At 40.6% G+C, this 21897-nt stretch overlaps 1 protein-coding gene across 1 annotated transcript in view; it reads left to right on the top strand.

Annotated features, from left to right (window-relative positions):
- Positions 1-21897, top strand: part of RAB6A (RAB6A, member RAS oncogene family) — a gene marked incomplete in the record, with an annotated part of 497596 nt that overhangs the window by 128866 nt on the left and 346833 nt on the right. Inside the window, 1 exon segment of the mRNA XM_044072212.1 lies at positions 5758-5869. Coding sequence (XP_043928147.1) covers positions 5758-5869 — 112 coding nt within the window.

Raw genomic sequence — 21897 nt, 5'->3', positions numbered from 1 at the left:
GTTAAAGATTATGCAGTATCAGAATATCGCCAGTCAGTCTGTGTTCTGAAGAAATCACACTCTCGCTTGCTAGTTTGCATTAGGTACATTCAAGCATATAGCTTGCGAAACGGCAGTCAGAGTTTGTACAGGGCTGATAAGCGCCAAGGACATTACCTGCTTCATTCTGGCTGATCAATTTTGAGAAGATGTTCGTTGGGGAACGAAATAATGTGGAAGCACTTGTTCATAATGCCTCGATTGATCTGTACTTCCTAAGACGCGCTTTCCATGCGCCAAATGAAAAGGAAGTCCCAGGGATGTTACAGAAGGGGCTGTGTGTTGCGGTTAATTGGGACCCTCTTGGAAACAAGCTTTCTGACAGAATTAAGGAACATCTTGCAGCAATAAGAAATAAGGACACAGCCAATGCAATCGGCAGACACAGTTCAACCTGCCAGAACTTTAAACATTTTTTATTCTTTATTTTAGGACAGGTTGATCAATTTGTGGGAGACTTTAACAATTTGTTAGAATTCAGAGAACTAATGTGGCAGCTTTTACTCAATGCTGAAATGGCACCAGGCTTAAATGACTCTATGAATATTAAATGTGCTTTGCGATGGCTTCATTGAAGCCTTGTTTTGTTATTTCAAATGATGTTTAACACTAAGTTTTCACACCTGAAACCTGACTAAGCTTTCACACCTGAAACTTGAAACCTTATCTTTTTACATCATGTATTTCTCTCTATATAAGAAACTGTTTCCTAGCTTAAGTCAGCATATAACTTTTTGTTTCTGAAGAAGTCCAGGATTAATAAACGGACGAAAGCGCTAAAACATATACCGGTTTATGCGTCTTTTCTGGGACAAGGGTCTTTGAAAAAGGTATTTTTTTATATATATATATATATATATATATATATATATATATATATGTGTGTGTGTGTGTGTGTACACACTGGGGGCACCCCACCTAGTTTGGTTTAAATTCTTAAATTTTTGTGTTGTATTGTTCTTTAAAACTAAACTAGGTAGGGGGCTTCGCCCACCATACCCTCCAGTGTGGGGATGTGCCCCCACACCCCTCTAACTATATATACTAACTTCAGGGTCGCATTACACTGAGGAAGAGGACATATCCCTGTTTGCCTTACTATGCACTGCAAGTACTAGTTGTCGGTCGAGTGAGTGTCGGTCGAGTGAGTGTCGGTCGAGTGAGTGTCGGTCGAGTGAGTGTCGGTCGAGTGAGTGTCGGTCGAGTGAGTGTCGGTCGAGTGAGTGTCGGTCGAGTGAGTGTCGGTCGAGTGAGTGTCGGTCGAGTGAGTGTGACCCATATGTGTGTGTGTGTGTGTGTGTGTAGCTATATGTATGTAGGTATATAGATATATATAGATGTGTAGATATACACACATGCACGTGTGTGTGTATGTATAATTACGCAAGTTCAGGAATACAGGGAGTTCAAACAGTTTAGATCATCAGTCTCAACCTCATAAAAGGCCAGTGTGGAACACTAGCAGTGTGTGACAGTGTGGAACCACCCTATTTTTGCAGCATTCGAAAACGCACCACTTCCAAGGGGCCTGGCTGAAAGCTGAAGTGGGCTTTCTGCCAGAAATACTGTACAGTTGTGACAGTGGTGTAAATTATTTGAAAATTTACAAGAACAGGTTTGCTTCAATCTGCAGTCTCTTTACAATAGTGCATGAAACTACTCTCATTTTGCCTTCTTGAAAAAAACATAATTCATGCACAAAATTAAGTACGAACCACTGTACTTGACCAAAACTGAGACTGCAGTGCAATTATGAACTGCATTGTAATTCCCTTTAAAAGTTAGTGGAATATAAAAATCTACCTACATTTGCTACACGCTAAGCATATCTGTGAAGAATGGGGTTGCTGATAGTATCTTACTCGGTTAAACACAGCCAGTAACATTTACTTCAACAGACAATTCACAATCAAGACTACCTCAGTAATCAGATGTCCATAATTTAAATAAAATTGGCAGAAACCATTGATAAATACAATATACTCTGTAGATAATGGATACATAACTGTATTCAAAGTGCAACTATTAAAAAAAGAAAATTCAGCTTTTCCAACCCGTCCACGACATATGCCATCTAATTCTGTTGACTCATCCAATCAAGAACAAATCGGAGCAGATTCAGGAACAAGTCCAGAATTAATCAGGGGCAGTTAAAATATAGTTACAATTACATGAATGAATACACATTGTTTTGAAGTAACAAGTTTGCAATTCTAATTCTTAAGTGTAATTTACCATCTTTTCTCCAAAACTCACCAGTTTTAGGAAAGATTAAAAAGTACAGAGTTGACACTGAAGTGAAAAATCAAGTGCTGGTAAGTACATAAACAAAATAAGCAAAGCTAGGTGAATAAAACAGAAAATGAACTGGGTCAATTAGAGAGAAGAGGGGGAAAAAAAAACCTCTTAATTGCACAGCTTAAACAGAATCGAGTAAGTTGGACTTGCGTTATATTTGTATCATTGCTTAAAGTGTGAGACTTGAATAAATGTGTTTAAAAATGGAACCATGGTGCATACCCCCATACTGCAGTTCAGTATCAGTGGTGGAACTTGGAGCAAGCAATGTGGACAGAGCTTAAAATTTATGACTGGGTGCAAAGGTTCACAAGTAGATTTTAAATATTGCTCTTATAAACTTTAGATGGTTGCTTCAATAATAGGATTTGTGTTTTCTGAATGCTATGAAGATTGTAACTCAAATGCATGTCACTTCTTAGTGACTGGAATCCTCTGTGATTTGCCAGAGAAACACCATTTTGAAAAACTGCCAGAAAATGAGGCAAAAATCTGGACTTTCTGCAAAAATCTAGAGCCGCGCTCCTGTTGGTGTGTTTAATCACTCCTACACTCTACACATGCAATCATTTAATCTCTGCTGAGTATGGGAACAAAGGAGCTGCAGCTCCAAAAGTCCAGTAATCTACCAGATGCACTCAGGAACAAATAAACAAAAAAATAATTCAAGGCAAGGGTATCACTTCCAGGCAGCAACAGCAGACCAGTAATAGCACCACCACGATCTTTCCAATACAAGCAAAACCAGTATAGTGCATGCACTGCAGTGCCAGAAGTGACTCCTGTGTAGTTAGTACCTCCTCATCCAGTCTCATATCCCTCTTATCCACAATCTGAGCGAACCTTCAAGCAAGTCCTCATACGCTCAGGATACTACATAGATGAAAACCTTTTTGAAAAATAACTCTGAATGGAATAATATTGCCGTGCCCTGCAATATTATTTTGGAAGGTATTGCAGTGACATGAAAACTACTAGCAGCATGCATACCTGTCAACCTCTTAACACCAGAAATCTGGACAGCACCAAAAATTAAGGGGTGGGCAAAGGCCCAAAAATAGGGACAGATTTTAAATATTGCTCTTATAAACTTAGAAATTTGCTAGCATAACAGGTTTTGCAATAACATGCATTTTGTGGAGGAAATGAAGCCTGAAACTCATGTTTGCCATTATTTAGTGACTTCAGTCTTCTGTGATTTCCCAGAAAATTTACCATTTTCGTGAAGAATGGAGCAAAATATGAGCCAAAAATCTGGACATTCTGCAAAAATCTGGGCAGTTGAGCGGTCTGGCAGCATATGATTGGCTGCATTCTGTGCCTCCTTATTGGCTTCCTTTGTCTGATTGGCTTGTAATGCGATGCTGATTGGCTGTAATTGAGGTGCAAGAGCCAATTAAAACTTGCAAGGCTCAGCTACAGCTGTTCGTTGTGGAACAGTGGGCTCAATCCATCTGAAATGTGGAGTGTTCTGCACAATCCAGAGCACTTGTCTGCTCAGGTTTAGAGTAGGAGTAGAAGAGAGATGTTTGTTTGCTTTTCCCCAGGATGTTTTGTTTTCGGCTTGTCAGCACTGCTCATTTCAATAGCCGACATTTCATCAGTGAGCCCGCAGCAGAAGAAACAGCATATTAACATCAAGAAATTAGTCTTCATGCAAAGCTTAGGGGCCTCCAGCTGTGGATGGAAGGAACAGGCAATACTGTTATGATTATGTACATTAGATCAGCAGACTTGCAGTGAATCGCCTGAGAATTAGCCTTATGATGCAAAATGTCCCTCAAGGCAGTCCTGCAGCACCTCATTGCTGACCACTATAACAGAAAACTGAGCAAGACAAAGGCGGGCAGTCACAAGTGAATGCTACAGTGAGAGATTTTTCAAGTATTGCCATTCCTCAGGTAGACCTCATTATTGCTAGAGAACAAATCACTGGCCCAATTTTGCTTTCAGGGAAGCTTGGGCAACAGATGTACAGAACTGTCCGGCTTATGGAAAATGAATCTGTGCATTTCATCTTCTATGGTTTCCCAGTGTAATCAAAAAGTGAGGAAGGATCAGCCCAAAATGCTCTTAATAACATCTTTTTGGCCCAGAGAACACTGGTTCTTCTGGGTCATGTAGATGGTAGAGGGGATGTCACCAATTGTTAACCTGCATAGTGAACCTTCTCATTTGGAACAAGGGGGCCATCGTACACCAGCCTACAGCACTGCAGTTAATAGCATGGATGATCAAATTCTGATAACCTTCAGGCACCGTTTCTTTAAAGATGTGCTTAACAGCACTAGAGAAACAAGATAATCACCCAGTAGAAGATCCTGTGTGTCTGGGTGAAAAATGTTTTCAGTTTGGTGATGGGGAAGATGCCAGGACCCATCCACAGCAAAGATGCCTCAATTTATCAGAACCTCAGTGCTCTACTAAAGGAAGGAGTAGTATACACTACAAGGTTCATCTTTCAGCCATCCCTGATGGTGGTCTTATGGATCCACCTCTAGCTAGCCTACTTGCAGTGAAAGTCCTTCAAAGGGATTCTGCTCAACTGGTCACCCTGAAATAGATTCTCGCTTGTAACAGTTTTGTAGGTAACTTGCCATAATATTAGATGTTCAAACAGGTTACTGTTGCCATAGTGCCTCCCCTCCTACCTTTCATTCTGCTTTGACTGGGTTAGGTGGGATCCTCTTTCAGATTCCTATATTTCTTTTCTCCACCACCCCTTCCATTTTTTTATGCCTAAAGTTAACAGCTTAAGGGTAGGGAATGTGAGGAATTGATCCCACTCCATCCACCCCCCTTCAAAGGAATGTTATGCGGTCAGCCCCAGGCGTCTTCCTGCATCTTATGGATTGATTCTGCTTAGGGGCAAGAAAGCTTTAAAATAATGCAAGTGTATGGTCATCTTAATCCAGAATCACTGTGGTGTACTTAGGTGTGGGCAGATGTCACAAGCTGGAGAAGAAACCTCTGCTTTTGCACACTGGATAGATGTATGGGATACCTAGCAGTAAAGTTGCAATTTTTGCAACAGTCTTCTGTTAAAACATTTACCATTATGGGAAGTTACCTACAGCATTGAAAGTCACTTAATTTGCTGCTCTTGGGTCATCACAGAAAGGTACAACACCGGTTGCCTATGGAATAGAGGTAAAACAGTCATCAAGGTACTAATGTATAGCATGTTCAGAATAGAGCATATAAAACCATGTCACCATGGAGGTGTCTTATCTTCTAGTTTGAGAATCTTGCTATTTGTTTCATGTTCTTGTGGAGACCTGTTATTATCTAGTAGTAAGAATCTCTTGTTTTTCCCAGCACTACCCTGTTTACTTCACATAGATGCAGCACCTTTGTTTTTATGTTGCACATAAATGTTTGCACACGTAACTGATGGATGTTTTCTTTGTTTTGCATTAGATGTAAATTCATTCCAGCAAACAACAAAATGGATTGATGACGTCAGAACGGAAAGGGGAAGTGATGTTATCATTATGCTTGTGGGAAATAAGACGGATCTTGCTGATAAAAGGTACTTGTATGTCAAATAACTTGCTTGTGCCAGGTATTCGGTCTTATCAAACAGCAACCGATGACAACTGTCTAGTCTTAGAAAATGTTAAGGATAACCAGTTGACATGTCAGAGGATAAGGTTGTGGCACACTGAAATCTAAGGGAAAAAAACAGTCTTAAAAGTGATTTTCCTTTGTGACTCGGACTGCAGAGAGCATTTTTCCCTATTTAGACAATAGTATTTGTGTGAATTAACGTAATGAGGCCATTGTTTGCCTGTTGTAGCAGCTTATGTGGCTGTCTAGTTTTTCACTTTTGATGTAGTGTGCAGAGCATCAAGACACTCCAATGTAAAACTTTTTCTTTGGAAAACTAGTATTTGTGTGGTTTGTAACATTATTAAGGCATAGCAGTGATCGTATAAATACCTAGCTATGCAGCCATGTCTGTGGAGCAAAATTAATTTAAGATCTTCAGAGAATGTACTGTAATGATAATGTGTAACATTGGGTTACTTTTCATCTACTTAGTTTGATAATCAGTCCCGTCCCCTCCATCCTCAATCTAGTGAAAACTGGTACTTGTCTCACCTGCAATGTCCCACATCTTTTATTGGTTCATGAAACTCCCATAAGCAAGTTCCACTGCCAGGGCATTTCTTTAGCTCTAACTGCTTTCACTGCTTTTTTCCCATTCAGGTCCAAACCTATTTGGTCTACATAACAATGCATGCTACTTTTTCAGTGATTACTTGTTTAATGTTAGTAGATTACTTAACTTAAACTTACTGAAATATACTTTCTGTAGTGAGTTTGATTCCTAATTTGTAAAATTTTGTGGTTACAGATGCATATTTCTTCTTTCTCAGTTTCATTTGTGTTGTTTTTACACTGTCATTTAAAGAAAATGCGTTGGTTATACATCGAGTTCTTTCTTCATTACCATGATTGGCTGTAGGGTCAAATGGGTTACATATATTTAAGTGCTAATAAGATGTTTATAATAAGCTGCATATTGCATGGTACCTTTTTCTCTATAATTCAATTCCTGATGAATATAAACCTCAGAGGATGAACATGCTTATTGTATGCCTTGCCTCCTTGCCTTCCAGACACCTGTGTGGCATCAGCAGTGAAAACCATATGTGTAGAATTGAATAAATAAGTGCATCTGACGTAGTGAGGGAATTATATTTGCTGTCAATTTGTGTTGAATAATAAATGTAACTTTGTGTATTTTTTTTCCAAATGCAGCCACCAGTTCTTTTGCTTTTTGGAACTTTAGCAGGAAGTTGAAAGCTTTGGATCCAGAGATTTTTATTCTTTGCTACAAGTAGATGAGTTGAGAAACTTGAAAAGGTAGTGTGCTGTTCCTTTCAAGAAAAGGATAAAGATACGAGGCCAGAAAGAACTTTGCATTTTTGCCATTTTTCCTTTGCAAAGATGCATGGTCCTGTTTGCACTATAGATGGTTGTTACCAAGCTGAAGAATAGAACAGTAGAATAATTAGTCATATTAAAAGCAATGCCTACTTTAGTACAACTTTCATGTGATGTTCTGATTTGTTTTGCTTCCCTCTGAAGAAAAAACAGAGTAAAATGTAGAACAAATACACGATCAACACTCGACACAAAACAATGAATACTGTATCAGGACATAGCCTGGAAATTATGGAGAGATCCAATCCAAAGTAATCTACAAAACTACAGAACACATATATTTTTAGTAGTATTGCATGTAGTAATTTTATTACATTTTTAATCACTTTTATTAAATTATCACTCAAGACATAGGCAAACATATATTAACAGAAAAGAAAACTAACCATATTAACATTTTTTTTCCCATTTACATACACGATGGTGCAGCGGTTAGCATTGCCGCCTCACAGCAAGAGGTTCTCCATTTCAATCCTCGGCTGGAGTGCGTTCTGTGCAGAGTCTGCATGTCCTCCCTGTGGTCGCGTGGGTTTCTTCCGGGTGCTCCAGTTTCCTCCCACATCCCAAAGACATGCTGTAGGTGGATTGGATACTCTAAATTGGCCCTAGGCATTAGTGTGTGTGTGTGTGCCTTCCGTAGAAGGTTGGGCACCGGGCTGGCAACTCGACACTGTAAAAACTCCACTGCCAGTCATGAGCGGACAAGTGATCCACTGTGGCGACCCCTGACCGGGAAAAGCCGAAAGAAGATTAAAAGCAATGAGACCAAAGACATTCTGTTAGAGAAACGGGTATAAATTTGTCGGAGTCTGGTGATGTATGCAGAGCAAGTGGTAGTAGTATGCAATTAATTGATGTGAGTCGGCCAAGGTTAGAATGAGTAGAATGAGAATGTATTGCAGCAGAGCTGGAAATGAGATAAACAGCTACGAGGTCTTGTACAGTCTCAGTAATGGAGATGAAAGAAAATACTGTAGCATTAAAAATAAACCCATGTACTAGGAGCAGGTAGGTATGATGAGACCTATTGACCTACTTTTCTATGCTAGGAAAAGTCATTTTGGAACATTTGTAAAAGTAACAAGAATGATTTAACAAATTTTAAAACTTAGTTGCACCACCAACAGTCATCTCTGAGTGCTGTTAAAATAGTTGATGCAGTGAAATCTGTAAATGCCTGATAAGCATTGAGACAAGAATGAAAGTCAAATTGTTGAAAAGAAGTGCCTGAGAATTAAGGGGAAATGTGTTGAACTGAAACTTGGCACAGGTGCAGGGTGTTAAATGTTATGTGAATGTATTTATGACGTACTGAGTCTTGGAATTCTGTGTGTGTTTTGTTAGTAGTCTTAAGAATGTTTGCAAAGAGGATATCTCATCAGAAGTCACAATGCTGTGCCAGTAACACAGGCTCTTAGGAAGCTACCATTAGCCCTCAGAAGTAATATAAAACAGGAATTGATATATAGAAAGCTTGAGTATCATTAACGAAGCTGTTATAGCCCACCGAATAGGTCAGTGCTGTGGTCACTGTTGCAGAACACGACTATTCACATTTCTCTTGACCTGCAAGTTCTAAATTGAGATATTAAAAAGGTTTATCCATTCCTTGGAACTGAGGCATTGGTCACAAGAATGCCAGATGCTGTGTTCTTATCAATGCTACATGCATTCCAGGATTTTTGGCAAGTAATGCTGCATACTTCAAATTGTGTACATTTAATACACCTTTAGGAGAGTGCAGTTTACTTGGAACTTCAAATTATTTTATTTGCACAATAGAGTGTTCAGTTATGTATTATATTAAACAGTTCCACAGATCTGTTGGATGAGCAATTGAAAATTTTGGAGATGCCACATTAAAACACAGTTTTATAAACATCAGATACTAGAACGCATCACAAGACACTGATAAGCTACTGAATAGACTAAGCCTAATTTTAAATGATTTCACATGTGCTCTGATTTAGGGGCATGTCTACAGTACATTGATCATATTTTTACATCAGAGGGACTGAAGCCTGCAGCAAAATAAGTTAGCAGTTGTGAAGAAGACAAAGCCATACAACATACTGACATTGGAGAGTTGAATTTCTTTTGGGAATTGTGCAGTATACAACATTTGTATATTAAGTTAACTGTGCCTTTAGGAAAGCTTGTTGGAACAAGGTGTAACTTGGAAATGGGGCTTTTAACAGAGAGAATCTTAGAATGTTTAAGAAACTAGATACGGATGTTGTGTCTTTTGGCTTTTCCCGGTTAGGGGTCGCCACAGTGGAACTCCAGTCCGCTAATGATTAGCAGTAGAATTTTACGTGCCGAGTTGCCTGCCCTGACGCACAGCCTTCAACTAAGGTACGCCCATTCACGCACGTCTCCACACAGAAGATGCTCTAGCTGAGAATCAAACGGGACAATGTCTTACTGAGAGGCGAGATACGGATGTACTAGCATTAAAGGTTATGATGATAAGCCAGCTGTTTTGCAAGTAAATGTCAGTCCCAGTGGTGTGTAGGAGCTGTGATTCTGCAATCAAATAGAACAGTTGCCGATCTGATATTTCAAGATCATCTTTGAATACACAAAAGCAGTGCGCTTGGATACAAAAGGAACTGTTAGAAGTGCACGGAGGTGAGAAATTCCTGAATATGCTTATGGTCAAGAAGTTTAGATGGGAACAGAACTACAAACATTTACAAAGCATATGATTTTTTTTTTACAGTTAAATAATTAAAAACAAAAAAAAATACAGTAAAACACAAAAAAGGAAAATTCAGCAATGTAATAAAATGGTAATTTTGTATTTAAAATTGTTGATCACTGATTCAGGAAAGACCAGTTTTTGTACATGGCACCTCTAAGATTGCCAGAGAATGTTGCTTAGCCTGCTCAAGTATGTATGAATGGAGAATGCAGTACTAACTAGGAAAGGAACATTTTGTAATAGGTATTTGAAGATGTGTAGAAGAGATCCTTTGACACTTTTACACTTGCCTGTGACAAACAGTAAAGTAAAACTTGGGAGATGGACTGATGCTGGCTTACAAATGCATGTACAGAAAGATGTTAGAATGTAAGGTAAACAAAGGAAAAAAATTCAGTCTTGTACTTTTCAAGGCAGAAATATTTTTTTTATCTAGGCTTTAATGTTGAATATCTCCAATTGAGAAAAGGATACCCTATTTTTTGTAAACTCTTCAAACTTGCATATAATCCTCAATGTCTACTTTGACATTGTGACATCCATCCAAACCCAGGTCCCAGCATTACCACCCCTGATTCTACATCAGCCAATACTACCACTCCTCATACCTCCACAAAACCCCCAAGCTTTCTTCTTATAGGCCGCCTCAGTATACGTAGTTTAAATAATAAAATGACCCAACTTCACGCCCTATTAGACACTTATTCTTTTGACATCTTGTGCTTAACTGAAACTTGTCTCAAACCCATAACTAAAGACAATGATGTAGTCCCACCAGGATATAACATCCTGAGACTTGACTGTCTACATAAAAAGGATGGTAATACTGTTTAAATCTGAATTGAAGGCCACCTCAATAAATATTCATTCACCATCGCCTAATAATGCCGATATTTTAACCTCTAAACTCCAAATTAATACTAATAAATCCATATACATCATTTGCTCTTGTATCCCCCCAGGTAATATTAATACTCTTGAAAATACCCTTAGCTGGCTCTCCATGTCCCTCCCACAAGAAACCATACTCCTTGGTGATTTTAATATTGACTGGAATGGCTGTACCTTTGCCAAACCAACTATTCATATAAACCTTTTTGGCTTCTATCAAACCATTACCTTCCCTACCAGAACCCACAAACCTAGCAAGAAACAAACCACCTTTGACTGGATACTAGTTAACAGTAACCCACTCGCTTATAAAACAGGTATACTTCCCGATGAAATTAGTGACCATTCTTTTACCTTCATGACTAGGCAAAAGACCTCCATTCCCAATCAAATAACATTTAGAACTACCCGGAACAAGAAAAATCTCAACCCAGTAAACTTCCAAGCAGAGCTCAAAGCTTGCAATTGGTCACCCCTGAAATACCTACGTCTTGACAAAGCAGTCTCATTCTTTAACAATAAATTTTTGCAAATCCTATCACCATGCTCCCCCTCGCACTATTATAACTAAAAACAAACCAGCTCCCTGGCTGTCTAATGACACAAGGCATAATTTCGACGGAGAAATAAAATCTGGTCCAAGTGGAGGAAAACTAAAAACCCAATTGATCTAAACTTTAGACAGCTTCGTAATACCACAAAAAGATCTATATTCCTTGATAAAAAAACTACTACCTCAAAATCCAACAGCGAAACCCACAAAAATTCTGGTCAGGAATCAACAAACGGCTCCATCCAGAACACTCAAAACACCTACCCCTTCTAACTTAACTCAAAATTCTCCCACCCAAATTGCTGACACTTTTAATAATTTTTTTCTCAAACTGTTCAGTCCTTAGCAAATACCTTACCACCTGTTACCACCACAGAGTCACCCTCACTAACCAATTTGCCCTAGACATTTCATCTCCAGACCGTTCCTACATCTCTCATACACACCCTACTTCTTAAACTTAAACCATGTAGGCTGACCTCCTCCCAGCTGAATACCTGCAACTTGCAGCTGGAGTACTTGCCCTACCCTATTTGCATCTTAATAAACAGAACCATTAATGAATCTTACATCCCATCTCGCTGGAAAGTCTCACTAATTATCCCTTTGCATAAGGGAGGCAACTCAAATGAACTCTCAAACTTCCACCCCATAGCCCTTCTTTTCTCTCTCCCTTAGCAAAAATTATGGAAAGATGTTTTCACTGTAAACTACTGCATTATCTCCTCCAAAATAACCTATTAGTGGACTGCCAACATGACTTCAGGCCGTTCTACAACTGCACTTCTATCTTTTACTGACTGCATTAATAAAAATCAAAATAGTAACGTGCCTACTTCAGCTCTCTTTATAGACCTCTCAAAAGCCTTTGATATGGTTAACCACCAATTATTGTCAGATATACATAAATCACTTTCAGTTGATTCTCAAGCAGTAAAATGGTTCCAATCCTACCTTGAAAATAGAACACAAGCAGTCCTCTGGGACAGTAACTTATCCTCTCCGCTCCCGATCACCCTTGGGGTCCCACAAGTATCTATTCTGGGACCACTCCTTTTCATTGTTATTAATGGTCTGAAAACCTCCCTTCCCCAAACTACCTGCATACAATATGCCGACGATTCGTCACTGATCTGTGCCGCATCCTCTCCGGCGGAACTTCAGCCCAGTACACAAAAAGTCTTTACCTTAGTGAAAAATTGGTTCCATCAACGATGTCTCCTCCTGAACCCAAAAAAAAAAACTAAATTATTATTGTTTACTCCCACAAAGAAGTCCCCTCCTATCCGTTTTATAGTTGCATCAAATAGTGGTACAGAAATTGCTCCCGACACTACCACCAAACTCCTGTGTGTAACAGTAGATAATAATCTTAACTTTGACACACACATTAATTTAACTATTAAATCAGTTAATAGAAAACATGGGTTCCTTTATAGACTCGAGCCTTTTCTCACAGCCTCAGCCAAGATTACTGTTGCCCAAACTCACCTAATTTCCACCCTTCTCTACACCTCCCCCATCTATACTAACCTATCCAAAAGCAATCTAAATAAATTGGCAACCTCTTATAACAACATAGCCAGATTTGCCACTGGTGCCCCATTTCGAACCCACCATTGCCAAAATCTTAAAATTCTAGGATGGCTGGAAGTACAAAGCCAGCTACTTTTCCAGCAACTCACTTTTATCCACAAGATCTTGCATCATCCCACAAATGCTCCCATACTCTAACCTCTTCAATACTTATAAAAATCTTCCTACCCTGCGATCCGCTAAGAAGTTAAAAGTTGCCACCATAAAATCCAACAACAAATCCGGGGACTGCCTGTTTTCCAACTCTGTTGGTAATACTTGGAACAAACTTCCAAGCGAACAAACATCCCTTGCATCCACCCATTTTTTCAAGAACCAATTAAGAATCTTCATAAAATCCCAATCGCTATGCCCGTGCACCAATCCTGACTGATACTATCTCCCCTTGCGTTAACACTTTCTCAACTAAAACATTTATTATCTGATACTTTTCTCTCTTCTACTAGCTTTGTTGGAAGCAAAAAAAAAAAAAAAAAAAAGAAAAAAATTTTTTTTTTTTGTTTGGTTTATCCCCCTTACTGTACTATGTAAATTCATGGACATAAAATGTTTTTTGTGCTCCAAATGTCTAATAAAAAAGGTCTCTTATGTGTAACTTTCAAACTGCTGCTACAACATATGTTAATCTGTTACATACTTATGTAATTGTATTCTTCTTTTTTTTGGAGACTGTGTATAATATTTTTTCTGGGAGCTTTTCTCCTCAGGCCTCTACTGAAAATGGACATGTATCCAGTTAGACTAGCCCGGTCAGCAAATGTAAAATAAATAAATGTTAAAATCTGCCAGAATAATAGTTCCTTGTGAGGTAAAATGGTTTTGTGTTTGAGAAGATACATTATGTGTGGTAGTAGCGACTTGAAGGTGGAGTACGAAATGAACTGGCTGTGAATGTTAAGTCAGGACAAGGATTGAAGAGTTGCGCCAAGTTCCCCGAAATCAAATTGTCACATGCAACGACCGCAAGTAATATTGCATTAAAGCCTACATTCTTGAGCCAGGATAGCATATGTTTGCATATATGATGCTGATCTGTAGAGCAAATGTCGAGAATTCAGAAAATTTGTGCACAAGTGGATATTCAGACAAACTGTCCTAGATTAGTGGGCAAGTGAAGAGAAATATGCAAAGTGAGAAGTATCTTGAGCAATTGCAGTAGGAAAAGCTGCAAGGATTATCGTTCCACAAGAATAATGCATTGCAGGGATGTAATCTGGCCTCATTTTGACTGTTAAAGTGCAGAAGGTTAAAAAGCAAATCACTTTCTTTAGCTACATTGCTGTCAAATGAAAACTGGCACAAAGTAATTTATATGAATAAATTGGCAACAATTGAAATGATTACTGTGATTAGAAACAACAGAAAACTAATTTATTTACGGATTTCGAACCAAAATAATAGTACAGAAGTCTTGGTCAAGTCCATAGCGTGAAGCTGAAGTAGATCGTAATGTAGTCAAACCAAGGTCCTGCTTTTAGATGAATGTGAGAGTTATGTGGCAGGCTTGTTTGACATCTGCGTATAGACAAGCACAGCTAAATCCAAGGAAAAGCAGCCAGTCATATAAATTAGTCCTTTTAGAGTAAAGTGGAAACTGTGATAAGGTTTGCCTAGAGAAACGTATCTGGTTGCTTTTCCAAGTAAAGCTTGTAATCCAGCAAGAAGTATCCCAAAAAGAACAAGTGTCGTGTGAGTAGTACTGTTATGTATTCTGAATATGGTATACTTTGTATTCTGGATATGGTATACCATTGAAGAAGCCAGACCGCTATAAAGACATTTTTTTTCCAAGAGTTACGATTCTAAGGACTGACAAGTTTAAGTATTTTAATAGAAGCGGCTCTTAATATGCTTCATATAAAGCAGAGGATGACATAAGCAATCAGTGTAGCAAAGCATGTTACCTCATGCTAAACATTTTGTAATTAAGATGTAGAGTGTATAACTGTTGTGTTGAGTTACTGACAGGAAGCATGTCTTGTGGTATGCATTTGATGTCTTTCCATTTCACTGTTGCAGTATTCATAACATTAGGGAACCCCTGCCAGTATACCAAAGCCTTTAGGTTGCTTTAAGGTATGCAGTACGTCACACACATGCTCCCTGCGCAGCATAGGGCATAAAGGTAATGTACAGATGTACCCGCCCCAGAATTTTATTTGCTGTCAGTCCGAACGCCATCACTTTGTCTGTTTGAACTCCTGTTCCATTGCTGGTTTACTAAGCCATTGTTTGCGGATAAGTGCCCTGTTGGGGTTCTTTTTTTACTTTTATCTTTTTTTATTGTTGCTTGTGGGATTTCATGTCATCCAAGAAGGGTAAATGCCAGTGTGGGAGACTGATTCCCCATAAAGATTGCCATGAACAGCGTCTGTTGTGCCTTTGTGCCTCGCACATGCATCCAGTTCCATTTGTCAGGTCTTTGTACCTAACACAATTCTTAGTAGACTTTTTTCTTTGACACACTCTCATGAAAACCAGCGTTTTAAGCTTCTTTTGAAAAACATGATGGCGGGAACTTCCCACTCTGAGGGACAGCAGTCAGTGTAGAAGGCCAAGTAGCATAGGCCGGAATCGTCTGCTTTTCAGCATCCGCTGGATGTCTCTCCCAAGTCAGGTGAATGCCCAGAGGTACACCTGGCCTTATCGTTGAATTGCTGTGCTGCCACCGGGTTGGAGGCCAGCAGGGATCTGACTTTACATGTCGAAGGAGGGTTTTGCAGATGTCCATTTTGGATGCACATGGGGAATACAAGTGGCATAAGGATGTTCCTGAAATCTTAGTCAGAGAAGATGTCCCTACTACCATTATTGAAACCAGTCCTGGGTCAGAGCCTTCCACATTTTATAAGGCAAACAAAAGACTAAACTTATTACTCCTGCTCCTAAGGATCCACAGAGTGAATGGCAGGCATTCACTCAGGGCTTGTTTAGTGCTTTGATGGCATTGAATCCTCCTCTGGTAGTTTCTGTTCCAGCCCCTCGCTTGGTCCTCTACCCCCCCTAAAAAGACCCAGAGAACAGGATTCCTCTGGGGAGCAGCTGCATTTGGATGAGGAATCCCTTACTTTTTTCAGATTCTCCCTCATTTGGAGTATGGATCAAAGGAAGAGGAATCTACCAGTCCTGATACTCCCTTTGAAGAGAGATTTCTTTTGGGGGGACAATCTCCAGGATGATGAGTTCTTTAAATGGGATTGTGCTCAGGTTTCTGAGGTACATAAAGATGCTATGAGTTGCTGCAGATAGTTTCTCCTAAACCTTCTGCTGTACCTCCTGTTTTGGCTGCCTTGGATGCATTTTCCAGTGCTAAGGCTCCAGACTCTCAGCCCCCCTGCTCCCAAGAAGCCTTGATAGATTCTATATGGTGCCTGCAGACTAATTTTTTGTGTGTCCTCCTGCTGACCCCTCTGTGGTGTCTAGCTTCTGACAAGCCCTCTCAATTGCTTCCTTCTTCCAAGTTAGTGCTCTCTGATAAAGATAGCAGGACCATGGAAAGGCTAGGCAAGAAGGTTTATACCTCTGCTACCTTGGTTTTTAGAGGTGTTAATTATCAGACCCATATGCCCAGGTATTTGTTGGCTCTCCTATCCCAGGCTTGTCAGGTTACTTCTGATCTTCCAGACTGAGGGTAAAACTTCTGCCTTTTCTCTGTTGGGGACTTCCTCCCAGTTGGCTTATCATTCCATCAAGTATAGTTATAATGCAGCAGATGCTTCTTCTAGGGCTGCTGATTTTTGGTCCGTCACGAGGAGGTATTCTTGGCTTCGGCTTCAACATTTGCCTGATGATATTAAGGCTATGTTGACACTTGTTTGAAGTTGCTGCTGCTATGTTTGTCCCATTAGGATAAGGGCAAGGCTTTATGGAAGTTTTTCTCCTGTGTTGAAATTTCAGAGAACCTACCCCAATAAGCCAGCCTTTTGTTTGCAGCTAGTCTCACCCCTCCTCCTAAGGCTAAAAAGGCTGGCAGACTGCTAAGGTTAATCAGACTTCTGTGCCTCAGAAGTCTCCTTTTCCAGATAAGCCAGGTGCTGTCTGACTGTCCTATTCTTCCAGCCTCTTTTCTCTCTCTTTGCTTCTCTCTCTTCCTATTTGGCTTCAGATTACTCAGGATTCCTGGGTCCTGCCAGTTATTCTCCAGAGGTAATTCATGGTTTTGAAATCCCTTCCCCCTTTTATGGGTATTCTTCAACCCACCTCAGGAACAACTCTCCTCCTTTCAAGCGGTCTTCGGGACCTTTTGACTGAGGTTACTATTCAGGAGGTGCCAGTGTCCCAAAGTGGGTAGGGGTTTTACTCCCAGGATGTTTCTTGTACTCAGAAAAGAGGGTACTTGGAGACCAATTCTAGGCAGCCTCTCTCATCTAAACACTTTTCTGAAGGTGCCCTCTTTTCGAATGTTGCCCTTCAGACATTGTTCCCTCTTTTGCTTCCTTAGGCTTACATGGTGTCTCTGAATCTCAAGGATGCTTATCTCCATATCCTGATCCATCCCCTTTTCAGGAAGTTTTTATGTTTCTCTGCTGCTTCTGACATTTTCAGTTCTCTACTTTGCCCTTTATCCATTCTACTACCCCAGGGGTATTCACAAAATGCCATGCTCCTTGCAGGATTCAAGGGATCCATGTATTTCCTTACTTGGACAACTTGTTTCAGGCATACTCTCCAGAGATACTGTTGCAAAATCTTCATTTTGGTATGCCATTTCACTGCTGCAAAGCCTGGGGCTCTCAAACTTCAAAAAGTCTTTTTCTGACTCCTTTCTCAAGACCATGCTTTTCTGGGTTGCAGGGTCCATATGGTACCTATGCTGGCATCCCTGCCTCCTTCCAAGGCCTTGACACTCATTCCTTCTTTCAAACTCTTCCTCTGGCCTGTTACAGCCAGGGAGTTTCTGAGAGCACTGGGATTCATGGCATTCACCATCGCTATGCTCCAACTGGCCAAACTCTGCATGAGAAAGTTTGTTTTTTCCTTTTCTACCTTGTCTCAAGAAAGAACTTCACTGGTGGATCTAGCAGCTGTCTCTTAATCCAGGGTTTCCTTTTCATCCCTTTCTTCCCTCTCTGGAACTGTTAAAATGCTTCAGACATGGGATGGGAAGAAGCTTTTGGCTCCTTAAAGGTGCGGGGGTGTGGTTGCCTCTTCAACAGAAAGAGCACATCAGTGTCAGAGATGAGAGCTGTTTTGCTGTAGCTTCTTTCTTTTCGTTCCTCTTTCCTCCCCAGGACCTCTTAAGGTATTCACAGACAATATCACAATGAAGTGGCATGTAAACAAACGGGAGAGCAAAATCTTGTCTTTGTCTGTTTGCACCCCTGGTGTGTGATCTTGCTGTCCAGTATCAAGCGACTCTTCAGGCAGTTTACATTCCCACAGGTCAAAACATTTTGGCAGACACTCTGAGCAGGTCCTTAACTCAATCTCATGAATGGATACTTCTCACGAATGGATGCTTCACAACAATGTGTTTCTGGACATTTTCCATCGGTTGGGTACTCCTCACATAGATCATTTTGCCTCTCCTTTGAGCAGACACCTTCCTCTATTTTATGCCAGAGTCCCAAGTTGTCTGGTTTGGAAGGTGGACGGGCCCTATCTTTTTCTTGGAAGATAATGCTTCTTTACGCTTTAATTCCCCTCATTCCAAAAGTCCTGTTCAGAATTCAACAGGATGTTCCCAAAATCTTGTTGGAGACTCTCTTTTGGCCAAGACAGCATTAGTTCCCTCTTCTGCATTTAGCCAAGGGCAATCATCCCAGGCTACCTCATAGGGTGGACCTACTCACACAAGACAAAGAATTTATCCATCTCCACCTGTCCACTCTTCAAAATCCCATTACCCACAGTGTCAGTTGATTTCACAGACACCTTTTTTTCCTTGAGGACATGCTTAGGGTACTGCAGGAGGTCAGGAAACCCAATACTAGAAAACCATATTTATCCAAATGGAAGAGGTTTTCTGTTTGGTGTCTCTCATAACCTAGATCCACTTTCATGGATATTCCTTTGGTTCTCTCTCATCTGTGTGAATTGCTCAATGGTGGGTTGGCTTATTCTTCTGTTAAGGCCCACTTATCAGCTAGCTCTGCTTGTCTGCCTTTCTGTCCTCATTTAGCTTCTAGATTTTAGGCTAAACAAGTCCCGAAGGGCATCATTCATATTAAGCCTCCCAGGAATTCTGTTCCTCCTCCCTGGTATCTTAATTTTGTTTTGGAAAACTTGACTCTGGCTCCTTTTGACCCGCATCTTCAGCTTCCTTGCAACATTGCTCTTGGATGACTAATTTTGTTAGCCCTTACTTCTGCCAGACGGGTGTCCGAGCTTCAAGCCTTTAGGACCTGTCCTTTTTTGGTGGTTCATAAGGACAGGGTGTCTTTGCATACTAATCCTTTTATGCTCAAGGTGTTGAATGAGTTGTCCCTAAATCAGTCTATTCGTTTGCCCCCTTGTTTCCCTTCTCCCCAGTCTGCCAATGAGAAGGTGCTGCACATGGTGGATGTGAGTACACAGCTCAGATTTTATTTTATAAGACTAAGACTTTTTTGTAAATCTGATCGGCTCTTTGTTTCCTTTCATCCTAGTTTCTTAGGATTAGCTGTATCCAGGCAAACTATTTCTTCTTGGATCTTAAAAGCTAGTTATTCCTTTCATGGTAAGAGCCTTCCTTATTCTGTTAAGGCTCATTCTACTAGGGCTGTGTCTTCTGGTGCTTTTTTCAAGGGTTTGGATATTCTTGAGGAAGCTATCTGGACTTCTCTGCATACATTTACTAACCACTACAGGTTGGATGGAATCTCCAGAGCTAGAGCTGGTTTTGCTAGGGCCATCCTTCATGGCTTCTAGAGGGCTTTGCTGGTCCCTTCTTCTTCCCAAGTTTCTTCCTGAGCTTTGGCACTCTCTGTAATGTTATGAATACTGCAACAGTGACATGAAAGGCCATAGTACAGTTGTGCAAAATCTTACCATAATGATAGATGTCCTTCTCTTCAGTGATGTAGTATTCACTCCCTCCCTTCAACCCCCTGGTCCATTTCTCTTCCAGATGTACTGATCACCTTTTCTTTTCCTTGAACTGATGTTCCTACTGGGGCTCCCAGTTCTGAGGTGGAACATCTGGACATCACCTTTATGCCCTATGCTACACAAGGAGCATGTGTGTGATGTACAGCGTACCTTAAAGCAACCTAAAGACTTTGGTATACTTGGCCGTATGTTAGGCTGCCCTTTGCAGGGGATCTTTAATGTTATGAGTACTGCAACAGTGAAGAGAAGGACATCTACCATTGTGGTAAGATTTTACACAACTGTACTTTCTAGAGGGTTAATTCTGAATGTAGACCTAATAGAGGTTAGTTCGCATCCCAGGTGCCTTATTGTGTACTCCCTGTTGAGACCAAATAACAAAACGATGTGGAAATAAGTACACAAAACACCCGTAATCCAATAAGGTACTTGGAAAGACAACCATGTTTTTATGCTGGTAGGATGTCTAGTATTTTAATGAGAGAGGTGAAATTCTGTAATTACTTTTAACAGCTTAATGATATAGTAGGTGGCTCTTAATTACTGTTTCAGTATATAAAGGGATTGTGTGGAATAGCATGTATGCATCTGATGAAAGTTGAAACCAAACGTAAACGTGGCATTCTATTAAGCATTTATGCTGTGCTTTTTATGGTAGTGATGTTCTTCATCCCACATTGCTGCAGTCCTAACACTTGGGTAGTCCGCTGTCCCAGTCGGCCCGAATACCAAAGTATATGGCTGACATCGGTCAAGGCGCATTAGTCTGACGTCAGGGTACAAATGCGCATGACCGACGTCATATCCTCAGTCTTTTTTGCCGCATGGTCCGATGCAGAAGCAGTTTTGCGAGTGCAGGTTGGCGTTCTGAAATTTTCTGAAGTCGGAGTTTCAGACCGAATCAAAGTTGGCTAAGTACCCCGTTGGGGAATATTTTGGTTTTTTCTTGCCTCAGTATTTAACCGGATGTCAGAAAAAGTGAATAACTGTATTTCTTGTGGGAAACAGATACCTCATAGGAATTACCATACCTTGTGTATACCTTGTTTAGGGCCTGAGCACGACGTTGTTGGATGTCGCTCTTGTGCTAGATTTAACAAACGCACTATAAAGAGAAGATTAGACTGTGCCAGGTTAGTTTTTGGGAAGCGTTGTAATTATAAAATGCCGTCGGATGCTCCGACGCCCGCTTCGTCCAAAAAGCGCAAGGACAAAGCAGCAAAGCCTAGGTTGGAAGAACCGTCAGTCCCGGACGTCGGTTCTTTAGAAGGCTCAGTGGAGCCGGTGGTTCTGCCAGAAGTTTCTTTGGAGTCTCAGGGTGAGACTTTACTGTTACAAGATGTGTCCTCTCAGGAGGTAGGCCAGGCTGAAGGGGCTTCTCAGGTGGCTGTTCTCCCTTCCCTTCCTAAGGTGGTTAGGCCCTCCCCTTCTGTTTCCAAGGCTTCTTTGAGAGGCAGGTCGGGTTTAACTTCAGTGGGTGTCTCTCCTAGTTCTTCAGGATCTTTGCCTAAGAAACATATGCTTAAAATGGCAGAAGATTTGATTACTATGATTAGAGGTTCTATGCCCCCTCCTGATAAGAGGCCTAGGGTGGAACCTGAGCTTGAGAGTTTTGAGCAGTGTTCGGAGGCTTCTGAGTCTTCGGCTGAAGACTTGCAGGAGTATCCTCCTTATTCTGATTCTGATGTGGATGATTCTACTCCTTCGGCTTCTCCTCCTGAGGATTTTTCTTTTTCAGAGACTCTTCATTCCATGAGGGAGCATTTTAAATGGGAAGGTCAAGATTTCTCTGATTCCAGGAAGAGGCTTAGGGAATTTTGTTTTACCCCAGCAT

The sequence above is a fragment of the Protopterus annectens genome, chromosome 5.part0, assembly GCF_019279795.1.
Source record: "Protopterus annectens isolate FY-2018-M chromosome 5.part0, PAN1.0, whole genome shotgun sequence".
In the NCBI taxonomy this organism is placed as follows: domain Eukaryota; kingdom Metazoa; phylum Chordata; order Ceratodontiformes; family Protopteridae; genus Protopterus; species Protopterus annectens.
This window is presented reverse-complemented; position numbering and strand designations above follow the sequence as displayed.